Here is a 15167-nt window from a genome sequence, read left to right on the forward strand (position 1 = left end):
GATATATGCAAAAACTTAACAAAAAAAAAAAAAATTGAAAGAGGTTTAAACTTAGCTGTGTCTTTGCCGTGCGCTCCCGTCCGAACATATGAGGAGTCTCGGGGGCCGCAAAGGATCTTGGGGTGGGCGCATGCGCAGTTCAGATGTTCGGCCCGGGAGTCGAGGAGAGACACAAGGTAAGTCTATGGAGCAGCGTGCACCCGCACAGACTCCGTGGGACAGGAGCGAAGAGGAGGACAGAGGACTAAGCGCTGGATCGGGGACCCGTACCAGCACTGGAGGGACAGCTGAAAAGGGCAGTAAAGAAGAAGATGATCGAATACAGAGGCATCATTTAAGGTAAGCCCTGACACTAACATTGGGTGGGGGGAAAAAATTGCCTTTAATGTTACTTTAACATACCAAAAAGCAGCAAATAAGAGACTTAATTGTAAGTTGTGAAGGTTTAAATACATTTTGAGCACTTTTATTTTTTAGATGAAGCTAAAAAGTTCTGCCTAGTGATGTTATTTTTATGTGCAGACCAGTTGTGGTCTCTTTGGATGACTGTTGCCTCTGGGCTTGATGCTTGAATTGATATGAAATTTGACTCCAGCTATCCACTACTGAGGGGGTTCTGCAAGCAGTCATGCTTGAATATAGTGAAACATTTAGCTATTACTGTTGATCCATTATATGTAATAAAATATGTGAAGAAAGAGACTAAAGGAACAACCCAATTACAAAACTCATTTCAAATTACCGTAGTTCTCTCCTTGAGAACTGGAGAATGTTTTGGCCCAGGGGACCTTTATCAGGCAAGTTCCTGTGTCAGGGCCTACAGGACATATGTAAGAATAGTGTGGATTAGATTCATGGTAAATTCCTTGTTACTCTCTACAAAAAGTCATATAACAATAGCAGAATGTAGAAACAATTAGCTCACGCTGTTTATCATAATATTGTAGCTTCCTGTGTAACATATAAACTAACGTATAAATATTTGACTCTGTTTTTTAAATGGAACTTTTTTTTCTCTTACTTGTGTTGATTAATTGAAGATTTTATCTATAATTATTTTTGTTTTATGGCTAGTTAGCAGCTATTCTCCGGGAGGTAAAATATCTCCAGTTCCTGAAGTTTTCTAATATACCAGAGATGGCAAAACATTTGTATGTGAAAAGAAAGACATTCCAAAAGGTAAGACCACGTTACCCAACCACAAAAAAGCATTATGATTTAATATAGTATATTACCATATTACATGAAAATTCAGAACATTGAATATTTTCAAGATATTTGTAAAAAATAAGTTAAGGCAACTGGACTTGCTGTATTTTTCTTGAAGACTTTTTACTAGTCATCCGACCAGCTTTCTCATTTCAGAATGGACGGATGACCAGTGAAACGTCTTCAAGAAAAATACAGCAAGTCCAGTTGCCTTGCCTTATTTTTTACAAATATCCTGAAAATATATTTTTCACTGATGTACCATGACCTGGATGATGTGCTCACTTTGTTTCGTTGATAATAAACTGCATGTAGTGCTGTTTTATATTTTTTGTTTCCTTTTTAGGTGCAACATTTAATTTTTTTAAATCATTATTATTATTGTTTAGTTAGATAAATAAGAAACATTGTATATGAATTGGGTACAGACTACTAGGTCTATGTAAGAGCAGATAGGAACAAAGTTAAGTGGTTAACCACTTGCTGACCAGGGTATTACACCCCCTTCCTGGGCAGGCCATTTTTCAGTATTCAGCGCTGCAGTACTTTGACTGACATTTATTCCGTCATGCAACGCTGTAATGAAATGAATTTTATGCCATTTTTTAGGGACAGATAGAGCTTTCTTTTGATGGTATTTAATCACCACTGGGGCTTTTATTTTTTACTATATGATGAAAAAAGTACCAACAATTTTGAAAAAAAAAATGTTTTCCCTACTTTATCTTATAAAACATTTATCAGCTTCCATCCTTCCATCCCTTCCTTTACATTTTTGGTAAAATATAAAAGACGAGGTCATGTTGGGTAAATAGACACCAAACATGTCAAGCTCTAAAATTGCATGTGCCTGCAAAATTGCAAAAAACTACCATGCCTAAAATTGTCTATGGGCGACGTTTTAAAAGCTTTTACCGCTCATCGGTTTAGTGTTATCAGTGATTGATGGCCCTAGAATTATTGCTCGTACTCCTCCAATGTTCGTGGCGATGTGTGTCAAGATGGTTGTTTTCACACGTAGGCGCACCTGACGTGTATTTACGTTTATAAGTTTGTGGGGGTGGGGGACTTTTTTGGGTGTTTTTTTTTTTATGTGGGACTTTCATTTTTTTTGTGCTTTTTAGTTTTTGTTTTACACTTAACTTGATTGCTATCACATAGGGGGATAAAAAGCCCCCAATGTGATAGCTAGAAAACAATGACAGGTCCTCTTTATGGAGACATCAGGGGTCTCTAAGACCCCTAATGTCACCTAGGCACCACAAAAGAAGCTGATGAAGCAGAGATCTGCTTCATCTGCTTCTTCTATGGCTCTCAGCCAGAGAAATAACAGCTAAAGGTGGAAGTGATGTAATATACATCGCTTCCGCCTTTAGAGAGAGTACGGGCAGTCGCTGTCGCAGGAGGGACAGCGGGGCCTGGGATAACCGGCAACAACGGGGAGCCCCCGCACTGGCTAGGAAGGATCACGGCTGTGAAAATGACCTTCTAGCCCAAGTTCCTTTACAGTGCTATAGTTTTGCCTATATCCATCCCTTCCTTTAGGCTTTCAACATTCCAAAGCAAATTATTAATTTCGTGTGGAAAGAAACTTCCCTTAGGGAAATTGGTTCTCTATTAAATAAAACTATAAACAGGGCTGGGACTCCTGATCATCCATAAATATTATCTTGTGGCTCAGATGGCCCAAGTGGAACAATGGAATTCCACACACAGAACCCAACTTCTGTCCACAACCTCTTATGGGTTCACCCAAAACACTGTAGAATGGTCACATGCCTGATAACTCAACACTGCTTATAATTGTGGGATAGAAAATCTCACATAAGTATATCTTCCCACACTTTCCCTTAATGTCAGTCTTGGGCAACCCTATATTCCCACTAGGTTATACAGATCCATCAGCTTTTAAAACCTGGCTTCACCATAGCCTTTACTTAACAAAACACTTTTTAGCCAGTGGGGTTAAAAATCTGGTGTTAAATCTTTTCAGTCTCTGCAAGACTTATATAACCTAAACCTGGGGGTTATCTTAAGATACCTTTACATTAAACACTTTCTTCAACAACTAACCCAGAACTTGACAGGTTTGTCCTATCTTATGGTGTTTGAGAAGCACCTGAATAACAACCCACATGCTCCTTGATTAATCTCATCAATATAACCACTTCTCACAACAACCCAGAGCACTCTTCCCACATATACACAGAAATGGGAAAGACTTTCAAAAACCCACCAGCTCATGTCCTTGTAGTGGAAGCAAATTACAAACTTCTCTTGTGTTGGTACTTAATTACCCGGAGGATATCCCATTCTATCCCAAATGTTCCATCACTGTGTTTTCAATGTTGTCCAACAGACGGATCATTCATACACATATGGCCAGATTGTCCAAAGTTTAAAAGGTTTTGGTTTTACGCCTACCAACTTCTGTAAATAGTTACTGGCACCTCTTTCTGAATGAGAATAGAATGAGATTCTGTGTACTATGGGATATCCTGATTCATACCTCACCCTCCTTCCCAAATTTCCATGTGCAATAAAACCTTTTCTATTTTGATTATACTAAAGTGACTGGCACTCATCATTCTGACCAACCAAAGAAAAGAAACTACACCTGAGGTGAATGCGTCTGGGACTTTCCTGCATTCGTAATGTAGGTATTGGTAACCGAAGAGCCATTTCCCTACAAGTTATGTCTATCTGGTTACCAATAGTGCTAGAAACTGTTAACTGTTTACTGTTAATGCTCTCAGCCAGCAGTACAGATGAAAATATTAAAGCCCTTCTTCACACTATGACATTCCACCACACTGGACTTCTGCATACAAGTTCACATGTGTTGCATTAAGGCAGCAATTTCATCAAGAATGGGCTGCCAGTGCATGGCTAAGAAAAAAAAAAACTGCACGGCAGTTTGAGTCTGTTGACACCTACTGCACTCCACAGAGTGCCTTGTGTTACTGCTGCAGTAAAACACACGTTACTACAGAACATATGTCTAAAGCAGGTCCAAAGGCTAGCTATACTTTCAGATAAATTAAGTCTAATGGCCTACCTCCCTATGCTATGAGATTAGGGGGCGATGTTGAGCCTGCCCCATATCAGGTGGTGCTGAATCAGAGAAACCTCCCTGCAGGCTTATAGGTAGACAGCTTTTATATTTGGGCCAATGAAGAACTAAGTACCCCTGGCACTCTACCCGTATACCAGCATCCCTACCACTGCACACCTGACTTTGAACTTTACTGCCTCCCAGCACCCCTGTCACTCCACTCCACTTCCACTGGACATTGCACCTTTTCTGCACCAGATAGCAACTCTGCCACTGCAGACTGCACCATTGCTCCCTCTGTCCTTGCTCCCCCTTGCTACTTTTTCAGGTACATGCAGAGAGGAGGAGAGGTAGAGCCTGGAGTTTGTGCAGAGTTTCTAACTCTCTTTAACTTCCTGTATTCTTTTTTTTACAGTAAGTATAGGATAGGCTTTAGGATGACATAGGAAGTGTTGGGTGGATTGATAATTTAGAGGGTCAGTCCAACCCAAATTAATATTTTAATTTTTGATAGATGCTGACAAGCCCTATAACTTACCAGTTTTTCTTGTTCTTCGATTACATGGAATATCTCACACTTATAGTCCCTGTTGAGTGGTTTAATGCAGTAGATGTTATCAAGAACTAAAATATCAGTTGCAGGTGGACCTACCCTAAATGCTGGAACTGCACAGCTCTTCAGAAGTGCTAAACATTGTACTGATTTCTCCATATTGTCTGTAAAATACATTGTTAATGCATTAACTGGTTTTTCTGCACTAGCATATTGGAAACCTGGACCTCATAGTGCAGTGGTTCAACAGAATCCAGAAGACAATCTTGCAAGTGGAAAGAGAACTGATAGATAATGAGCTCCAGCAGATTTATGAAAAGCTGGAGCCTGCCCTTACCGTCTTGACTTGGCAGATGCCAGATTTAGATGATTACATTGAAGAAGCCAGAGACATGGTATACAATGTGGACAACCGAGTTCTAAAAGCCAAGCAAAATGTGGAGGTCATGCAAAATCTGATGAGTAAACTACGTGAGAACTATTTTGTTGGTAGCAAACATGTAAAGACTCTGGGCGACAAAGACAGAATGGGTAAACAGTTTATGATTGCTGAAGATGTGGGGCAAAAGATTCAAACACTTCTCAAGGTACAATCCTCATCACAAACCATGCATTACAAAAAATCTATTAAAATCAATTGCAAATGTATTGTTTAATGCAATAATGTAAATGGTACAACTCTTAATTATTTTACATTGGATCGGACTCTTGGATATTTTTATACTTTATAGCATTGGAGTAGAACTGTAGCCAAGCTATAAAGTATTTGCATAGTCTTAATAAGTAGTGGATTAACTTGTAAACAAGCCCTCACTGACCTCTATAGCTGCAGGCACAGGGAAACAATCCATCCTCAAAATATAAAGCAGAAGTTGGGTCTTAGTAATCAGCTTCCCCCACCCCTTCCTGCGTACGTTCTCTGTGCTTACATTAGAGATTAGTCCTAACAGACTGCTGGGAGAAGGTAGCTAAACAAACTACTGGAGAGAAAATGAAAGTGAATGTACCTTTGCTGTAAACGCTGATGATACAGTGCCTGCAGCTACAGAGTTCAATGAATGCTAAGTTTAAGCTTATTTACTGCTTGTTAATATTTAAATGTCCATAGCCTGGCCATAGTTGATATTCAGAAAACTTTTTTAACTCAATTATAATCCAGTAGGGTAAAAAATCCCATCTGTGGGGATATTCTATTCTAAGGCCCCATTCACACACGAATCGACCTGCACGTACAGCTCCATGCTGCGCGCGGGGCCGTACCAAGCAGCTGCCGGGAAGGACAGGTGCTGCGTGTGATTAATACGCAGCCCCCGTCCTTCTCTATGGGGCTATGCAGCCGTACGTCCCCCTACCGAGGCCTGCCATGCACGTCCATAGGGGTGCGGGTGAGCGTATTCATACGCCGCCGGAATGGATCCTGTATGCGTCCCGGCCAGAAAACCCGCACCCCTACGGACCTGCAGTTGAGGTGAGCATAGAAGGGAGTACGGCCACGTAGCCCCATAGAGAAGGACGGGGGCTGCGTACTAATCACACGCAGCACCTGTCCTTCCCGGCAGCTGCTTGGTACGGCCCCGCACGGAGCTGCACTTGCAGTCCGATTCGTGTGTGAATGGGGCCTAAGACTGCATCTAAGTCCAGGAAAGAAAGATGTAGTGATTGCCAGGATAGTACTGTGACCTATCTGTAATAAATGCACACTTAAACATTAATTAGTGGGCATGCTCTTAACATGATAATATGTATCTGATGCTGCTTTAATGGTTGCATTATTGTATCAGCACAATCAGGAACTGTTTAAGGCTGATCCTGTCTCTGATAAGTGGAAGTCGTACACGGAGTACATGGACCGCATGATTTTGGAAGGATTGTTCCAAGCAGTGAAATGTTCGCTTCAGTACTTGACTGATAACACAGAGTTCTCTCCTAAAAACCCTCCTTTGTTTAAAGTGGAGCTCCTTCTTAATGGAGGTGAAATGAGCTTTGAGCCTGCACTGGACAAGAAGGCTAGCAGCAATTTTTACAGCATTATAGAAGGTTTGCTTCAGGATACATATCGCATTGCATTATCCATTCCACGTGTTGCCGTGCACGTGGGGAAGCAGACGTATCAGGTATGTTTTTTAAATTTCATATCATAGGAACAGTGTCTGTATTAGTATAAAGACAACAGCCCTTTAATCAAATCTTGATTGTGAAAGGATTTTTGTAGGTTTTTTTTTTTTACAGATAAGAACTTGGGTTATAGCTATGAAATTGTTGAGTTTTTTTTTTAATTACTTCCACATGGGAAGGCCTACTTTTCCTTTAAGTACACTCTGAGTCCTAGTGTGCATAAGATATAACAGCTTTGGCATAGACAGTTTTCTTTATGAATGTGAATTTACACTATCAACTCAATGGCGTTGATTTACTAACCTTATAAACATGCCACGAACAAGTATACACCTCTGTAGTGTGTTCCCTCCCAGCATGATCTATTGGTGGAATCTAGACACCTTTGTAGTGTGTACACACCCAGCAGGTGTGTTGTGCAAAGCCCTGCATGATTTGCAAGGTGATGTTGTGTAAATTAGCTCTGCATTGTGTTGCTTGCGTTGATGAATGCAGGAATGTAAATGCATGAGCTAACCATTTTTGTCTAAACTGTGAAGCAGTCTTATATATGCATCATGTGCATGATTTTTCCATATATGGCATTAGTAGAAATATGCTTTTAGAGACTTTTTGGTTGATAAATATGTTTTGCTGTGTAAAAATCACACGCACCTAGTGCGTGCGTGTGTTTAGGTTAGTAAATCAACACCAATATGTCCTTCTGCTTAACCTAGTTTCCTAAAGTATACACAACATTATTCATTTTAGATGGCTTGGTTCATAAGAAACTAAAATTAAGTCTTGAAATGCATACAGGTAGCACTGCTTGTCTGCTGAGGGCTGGTGATCTGAAGCCCCATTATGCTTACCAATTTTGAATGCGGTGGCGGTTTTCTTATACGCACCCATTGCAAGTCTCTTGTTCTCCCTCACATATAGACAGCCTCATGTATCAAAATGTAAGTAAGGTGTTTCTCTCAGCAAACATTAACAGTGAAGTCAATCTTCACATTCGGACCTGCCTTGGTAGTTTGAATGTGATATCTGATACCTCAAGCAGAGAGGGAGGATATTACACAGCACAAAAAACAGATACACACATGCCAGCTTTGAGAAGCTTTGTAAAATCTAGCTGCCAGGGATTACATGAAACTCCAAAATAAATTAAGAGGACATTCCATCATTAACACAGCTCCAGTTAACTAAATGATTTCCCTTGTTCCCTAAATGTGATAAATTTCCACATAGAAAGATTTATAAAATAAGTCTCATGGCACAAGCATTACAATTAGCAAGTGAACAGGTGCTGTCAAAAGCTTTTCTAGTGTATTAGGAAGAACTGTTTAGGTCAGTATTATCAGGAAATTGTTTGAATGTTTGTCAATGGTACAAAGTCTTTAGTAAAAGTCTCCTAATGTCCATAGGCTGAGAAGGTGAACTATTTTATGAGCATATGATTCACCCTTGCAAGTCAATGCCCAGTGGCTGACAGACAGATCTGCTTTCATAAGGCTTTAGATGCTGTTAAGGTGACACCCCCGGCAGGTGACAGTAGCTCACCCAAGACACGGAGTCTAAGCACCAGCTGGTTTTCACCAGAGCTCCTGATGTTGGAGATGGGTTAAGCTTCTTGCTGGTACCAGTTCATGGCCCCCAGGGTTGCTCTGCCAAGGGATAGATGAGGACAGGAGGGCTCCAATGACAGTAGTCCTGAGCGTGGTCAGAACAAGGCAAAGGTTCCGGCAGAAGATAACCATAGTCTGGGTAAGCAGCCAGTAGACAGGAGACAAAAAGGAAAGGAGACATAGTTGGTTCCAAGCAGGGTTCAAGGCAGGCTACTAGCAGAGTGTGGCCAGGTGGTCCAAGTTGGCAACAAGCAGTCAGTAGATAAGACAGGAGATGAGCACAATGTCGGGGCCAGGCAAAAGATCAGAGCAGGCGGCAAGCGGAGAATGGTCAGACAGTCTGAGTCAGCAAACAAGAAACAATAGCAGTATTATAGCTTTTGGTACACACAGTAAGCTGGCTTGGAGACTCAGCCCTAGGCACTTACGGAGCTGATGCTAAAATACCCCTCTGAATCAGAGGCAACATACCTAGCATCACTTCAGGGCACTCTGGATGTCTTGGTCTGGATTCTCTGGCTATTATTAGCCATACTGGTCTGGATTCTTTAAGAGCCATTAGAAGTAATGGCATGGCTCCTATTAGTACCATCTGAGGTACTAGTAGGTCTTCTGAAAGTCCAGGCTGGGATTCTCAGAGAAAATCCGTAAGCCCCGACAGGGACTCAGGCTCCGTGAAAACTGCAGGATGAGGGGAAGTAAGGAAATAACAGAACCCAGAGATTTTTAGTTGGTTGCCATTGTACAGGATGAGAAAAATTGAACATAACTTGTGGAGTTGTTATGAAAATGATGGATAACAGTAGATTAAAAGGAGAAGGTACAGTTTAAATAACTTGCAAAAAAACTTGTTGGTTATTTGGAATTTGTTTTATAAAACTGCAGTTACACATTAAGCACAAAAATATTTAGACATTCTCTACATATACTTATGTTGTAGTGTATTACAAGATGTTGGAGGGGTCCAAAAACATCATTTATATTTGTGTGTTTACTTCTTTTGGTACCCCTTGCTAAGTGAATATGGGATCATAGCTGCAGAAATAATAAAAAATAATTGTGGTAAACGTAACGTTTTCAATATTCCATCTTTCATTCTATTATAAACTAGTGTAGACTAGGTATTTTTGCATTGGGAACCTTTAGTTTTACCTGTGCAATGTGATATGGATACTCAGAATTATGAATGTATAAACGATCATTTACCTGCACATAGATATCTGATTGTTGGTTCCCTACATATACATGTAAGCTCTTACCAGGGTATGTCTCTACTGGTATTCCTATAGAACTACAGAATACCTGTACATTCTTGCTTGTCCTATCTCTGTTCTATTCTTCTCTAACATGATAAGTTGTTTTACAGAGCTTGCCATTGAATTTGGATACAGAGGGAAGCAAACACTTTTGAGTGTGTTGAGTGTGTATTTTAGTAGTCTTTTAGCCCAGAGGTCATGAAGTGCTCGATAGGTGTTGCATGCTGGGTAACCAGCTTTGAGGTCCGAATGCATACATGAGGTCTGAAAAGGTCCTTGCACATTAGCAGATGCTACATAAGAATCAAGCGAATAGTTTGGGAATTTGCTAGTTCCTGCTAGGAAGATGAGCAGCAGAAACACTTTTACTATATAATATTCACCAACCAGTTCAACGCAAAGTGCTAATGGTTATAAACTGGACTAATCCAGGTTAAAATGCAGCCACCATGTCCTATATGAGTCATCGCTGAACACCCCACCACTTCGCAAATTGAAAGCTTTGTTTTCTTTTATTCCTTTTCCTTTCCTTTTCGATGCTTTTCTCCATTTCTTTCCTTGTAGGGAACAATAATCGCAGTCTATCACACACAACTCATTTTTATTTCTTGCATGTAGCTGGATGTTGATGAGATGGAGGAGCTGAAAGAAATGCATGGAGAAATTATGAGAAGGGTGCACTCGACCATTGTTAATGTGAAAGAGTATCAGAGACACTTTAAAAAGTACAGCTATTTGTGGACGGATGATAAAACGGAATTCATGAAGCAGTTCCTTCAATACGGTCGGTTTCTTAGTACCGAAGAGATAGAATTGTATGCAGATTATGAATTGCAGGAATGTGCACCGCAGTTAGAGCACTTCAAGAAACAGGTAAAGCGCCAGTGAAACAAAATGACTCAATTTGAATTGTCATCCAGTGGAAAATATTATGTCTTCTTGCTGATATACACGGCTAACCGCCGCCCTGAAGCTGAACATCATCTTTCTGTTTTAACTGGAAAACCATCATATACCAAAATGTATATAACCCCTGTTCTTCTTCGTAATTGGCATTAAATGAAGAAGAACGTTCAGCAACAGCAAGAGTGTGATGGATGTTGTAAATGAAATGTTAGCCTTTGTTCATGGAGAACTTAGTATGTTCATTGTCTCCATGAAATTCATATTTGGTTACATATACACTAAGTTAAATCAAACAATGCAGTGTGCAACAATTAATAAGTAACATGGTGATAAATATCTGACATCTGCTAAGGCAGTGCTTTTAAACATGTGTTCAGTCATGAACCACCACCATAGCCTTTGCAGAATCTGAGTAGCAGACTGTACTACTAAAACATATGTATGTACAACCAGGGATTGCTTCAAACTTGCTTCTTCTCACGTCCTTCTGGGTTGTTAACATCCTCTTCCTTCTAATCCAAATATGTATAAGTTCAATACGATTCTGGTGTCCATGGTGGTAGACACAAGTACTTAAATCGGGATTAGCTTTCTAGCACCTGCCTATGGTACCAGAAGCTAATGTTACACCCTTCCTGACCATTGCTTTATCTTTTGTGTACAGATCAATATTTACGAGTCACTGTATAATGAAGTTGAAAGGTTTGAAAATGAAAGGATATTTAATGGCTGGCTCCTGGTCGACATGAAACCTTTCAAAATCTCACTCATGAATGCTATCAAGAGATGGAGCTTAATGTTTAAAGACCACCTGCTAAATCTTGTTACATGCAGGTAAAACTATAAGCATGTTTTACAGCTTATTATGTTGGAAAACCCCCATTAAGTCTTTTTCTTAGAAATATGATTACAATGAATATGCTATAAACCACATTTTTATCAAAATAAGGATGCTCTCAAATACTGGCACCATGAGGTGTACCCTAGTTACTCTCCTAAATTTTGTCCTAGATGCTCAGCCACACAATAAAAGAAAACCTGTACTGATTGAAATATCAGTTGCTGACATCCTCCAAAAAGTGCTAATTGCCTGGATATCTTTGGCTTTAATACCACTGGGCTGGAACAAGTATGTAGACTAGGAAAGTTCACATTTAGAACTCCTAGTTTGCTTACTTGCTTGGAATTAGGCTTGCATGCCATTGTGGTTGATTTATTAAATGGTTTTCATTAATAACTATATCAACATTTATTTCTAGTGTTAATGACCTTGATGAATTTATTCACCAAACGGAGAAAGGTTTATGCAAGAAAGTGAAAGCAGAAGACTATGAGGGCTTGGTGGGAACTATGGGCCATTTGATGGCAATACGAGATAAACTGTCTACTGAGGATCACTTCAGATATCTTAAAGCTACAGCTGAGCTCTTGCGATCTTATGGACAACAATTACCTGAGCATATCTACATACAACTGGAAGTAAGTAAAATTCTATTGGCCTGTAAATGAATGCCCCATCCACTGGGACATTCACAGGTGTTTACATTGATTTACCACTCTAATACATTTTTATAATGATCATTTTTTTATATCAGTCTTATGTAAAAGAAAGATCTACGATGCAGGTACTCTCTTTATATATATGCATACTTTGTTTACATGCATTATAAAATAAAGTGTAAAAAGAGAAATCTTTACTGATTTTAAGAAAATATGAAATTTAAGGATAATAAATATGTACAAAAGAAGCTGTAATCTATCTACAAACTACAAAACAGTCAACCAGAACTATCTACGCTCTGCTTTCGGTGTCTAACTGTCAGATGTACCAGCGAACTAGTAGCGTGGTAAGGAACCCACTGGCAGGAAGCAGCCGATAAGTCCAGAAACGAAGTACAATTTAGGGGCCATCTAAGAGAATAGTCAAAGTCCAGTCCGGGTCGAGGCAGGCAGCGATGGTTCAGAGGCGATAGACAGTCCAAGGGTTCAGTAATCAGGAAGTACAACGAAAGGGGCAACAGGTAACAACAGGATCAACAGGGAGGCTAGGTGTTCACCATAACTCGGCAATAAGCCAGAGCTCAGGCCAGGTTTTTATAGCCAGGGGAGGTAAGACCACCCACTGGTCACCGAGGCAACCAGGAGGCTTCCCTCCCCGGCAGGCGAGAGAGATGGAAGGTGTGTGCTGGGAACCTCCTCCAGCAAGGCCCACACCCGATGGCCTTAATGGCACAGGAGCGTTACGCGCGCGTTTCCAGGGATGCACGCGCAGCCTGCGTACTGAGCATCCGCCGCGCGACTCGCTCATGCGCACCCGCAGCCTGGGCACCAGGAGTTCTACCAGGCTGGAGGGGAACCCAAGCAGAGGTAACACCCCCTGCTTCCTGACACTAACACAGTAATAATTCACCTACCCACTAAATGAAAGATTGGTGAACTTAAATCAGAAAGTTCTAATAGTTGATGCTTCTAATGGAGTCCTCTCTTGCTACTGTTCTTCCTTCTTCCACATGATCAACTGTGTCTTCCTACCCACATGACTAAGTGTCCTCTTTTTTTCTTCCAAGCCATGGGACTGTCCTCACTTCCTGGTTTCCATGCATCCCCATTTTCTGTGTAATCTAACCCAGCTAAACGTTAGTGGGGAAAAGCATTAACATACCTAAATCTACTCCGCTAATGAATGACAGAAAAAGGTTCCCATTAGGCGTGTTGGGAGCAGTGGACATTACTCTACTAAAAGGTTAGAAGATGGGGTGAAATTTTCTGCTATTTTTGCTTTGTAAAGCCTCATTGCTGTAAATGCACACATGACACTTATCAATATTGATTAGTCTGTTTTAGATCTAGTTTAGCAATATATTTATGAAGACAGTGAGGTAGAATCTCAATGTTGATCACTGGGCAGTTGTAAAACCATCACTCAGTCTGAATTAAATTTTTGAACTGGGTGACAGTCCTTTCATGCCTTTAGTCACCCTAATACTTGGACACCAAACAGCTACATTGACTGATGCTGTTGTGCAATGACTATTGAGGTTGCTTGATCAGCAACTAGTGTAGGCTTACCTTCAAATCCCGGACAAGTTGGGTCCTTCAGAACCCCCAAAACATGTTGGCTTTAGCAAGGATATCAGATACATGGATTCAAGAGTCAAAAAATGGCCCTTGTATGCCTGAAAGTTGCTTTATCCGAGCTTTCACACCTAAACACCCTAACCACAGGGGGATCAACATTACCTGGGGATCCAATGCTTCAAAAAAAAACCAATTACCATTTTCTATGACTATCTGTCTATGTTTTTGTTTATCATACAGCAGCTTACTGTCCATACAAAATAAACACCCTATATTACATATTTGGCAATGCCGAATATGTCCGGGTGTGTATCTAACTTTGCTAACTTACTGGTTGTCCATTCTTAGTAATGTATTTTTAGCACTAGGAAGAAAGCGGTTAACGGACATTAGTAATGTGCATATGTACAAAATTAATATCTGTAATGAAATAAATGTCCTCATTAGGAATGTAAGTTCATATGCTGCTTTAGAATTATTGCTCTGAAACCCTTTCCATTCCCTCCCTCATTCTTTGATTACTTGAAAACCAGTTATACAGTCAGCTTACAAAAAGCACTTTAAATTCCTGCCACAAACCTTTTTAAATATCACAGCAAAAATGGGATTACTGTTATTTCATTTTGAACAGTACTATTGTAATAGTCTTTGAATTGTCCTACCTTGTTGGAGTTACTAACATTTAAAGTAATTGAGCGCTGGGTTGAATTGAACCATTTTCCCCCGTCTTTTTGGGCAAAAAAAGAAGGTTCTCGCATTATGAATTGAGCCGAAAACCCTGTAATTGCAATAATGCGAATGCCATTGTTGCTTGATAACGTCAAGTGAGTAGAAATCTCAAATTCTTCAGGCACTGACACAAAATATATATTTTTTTCATAATTAGTAAACTTTTCCACGTGTGTATAAAATAGATTGAGTGTGTTAGGAGTACTTTTTGAAAGTCTGACTTCTGAATATACTGGTATACTAGTATTGAAGGTTTTTAAATGATGCCGTTGATTTTGCCTACCCATCCTGAACAATTACTGTGCTTATATACAAAATAAATGTGTATACACTAATACATACATAGAAAGCAGACAAAATAATGGAAAACACACCACAAAAAATGAGATTCAATTTGTTGCAAATAAATTATTATTTCAAAGCTTGCCGTTGGTGATATACATCATCCAAAGAAAAAGGGGGGCTTTGATATAAGTTTTCAAAGGGACATTGACGAACAAGAAGAGTTAAAAAGAGGCTAAATAGTTTGTACCAAAACTGCCCCTCAAGCATTCCTGAAATCATAAAGCAGTTTTTAAATCTTTACTTGTATGATGTAACAGATACTCAAGCCTGGTTAGAAATTCACACAGAATGTCCTGGTTCCCCCAAATTTTGGA

General features: G+C 40.0%; 1 protein-coding gene across 1 annotated transcript in view; it reads left to right on the forward strand.

The window, feature by feature from the left end:
• Window positions 1–15167, forward strand: part of LOC108800300 (dynein heavy chain 11, axonemal-like) — a 321998-nt gene that overhangs the window by 47849 nt on the left and 258982 nt on the right. Inside the window, exons 15-20 of the mRNA XM_018572279.1 lie at window positions 1075–1179; window positions 5027–5404; window positions 6599–6931; window positions 10414–10668; window positions 11366–11535; window positions 11961–12180. Coding sequence (XP_018427781.1) covers window positions 1075–1179; window positions 5027–5404; window positions 6599–6931; window positions 10414–10668; window positions 11366–11535; window positions 11961–12180 — 1461 coding nt within the window. The remainder of the gene's footprint in view (window positions 1–1074; window positions 1180–5026; window positions 5405–6598; window positions 6932–10413; window positions 10669–11365; window positions 11536–11960; window positions 12181–15167) is intronic.

The sequence above is a fragment of the Nanorana parkeri genome, unplaced genomic scaffold (assembly GCF_000935625.1).
Source record: "Nanorana parkeri isolate BGI_ZX_2015 unplaced genomic scaffold, ASM93562v1 scaffold44, whole genome shotgun sequence".
Taxonomy (NCBI): domain Eukaryota; kingdom Metazoa; phylum Chordata; class Amphibia; order Anura; family Dicroglossidae; genus Nanorana; species Nanorana parkeri.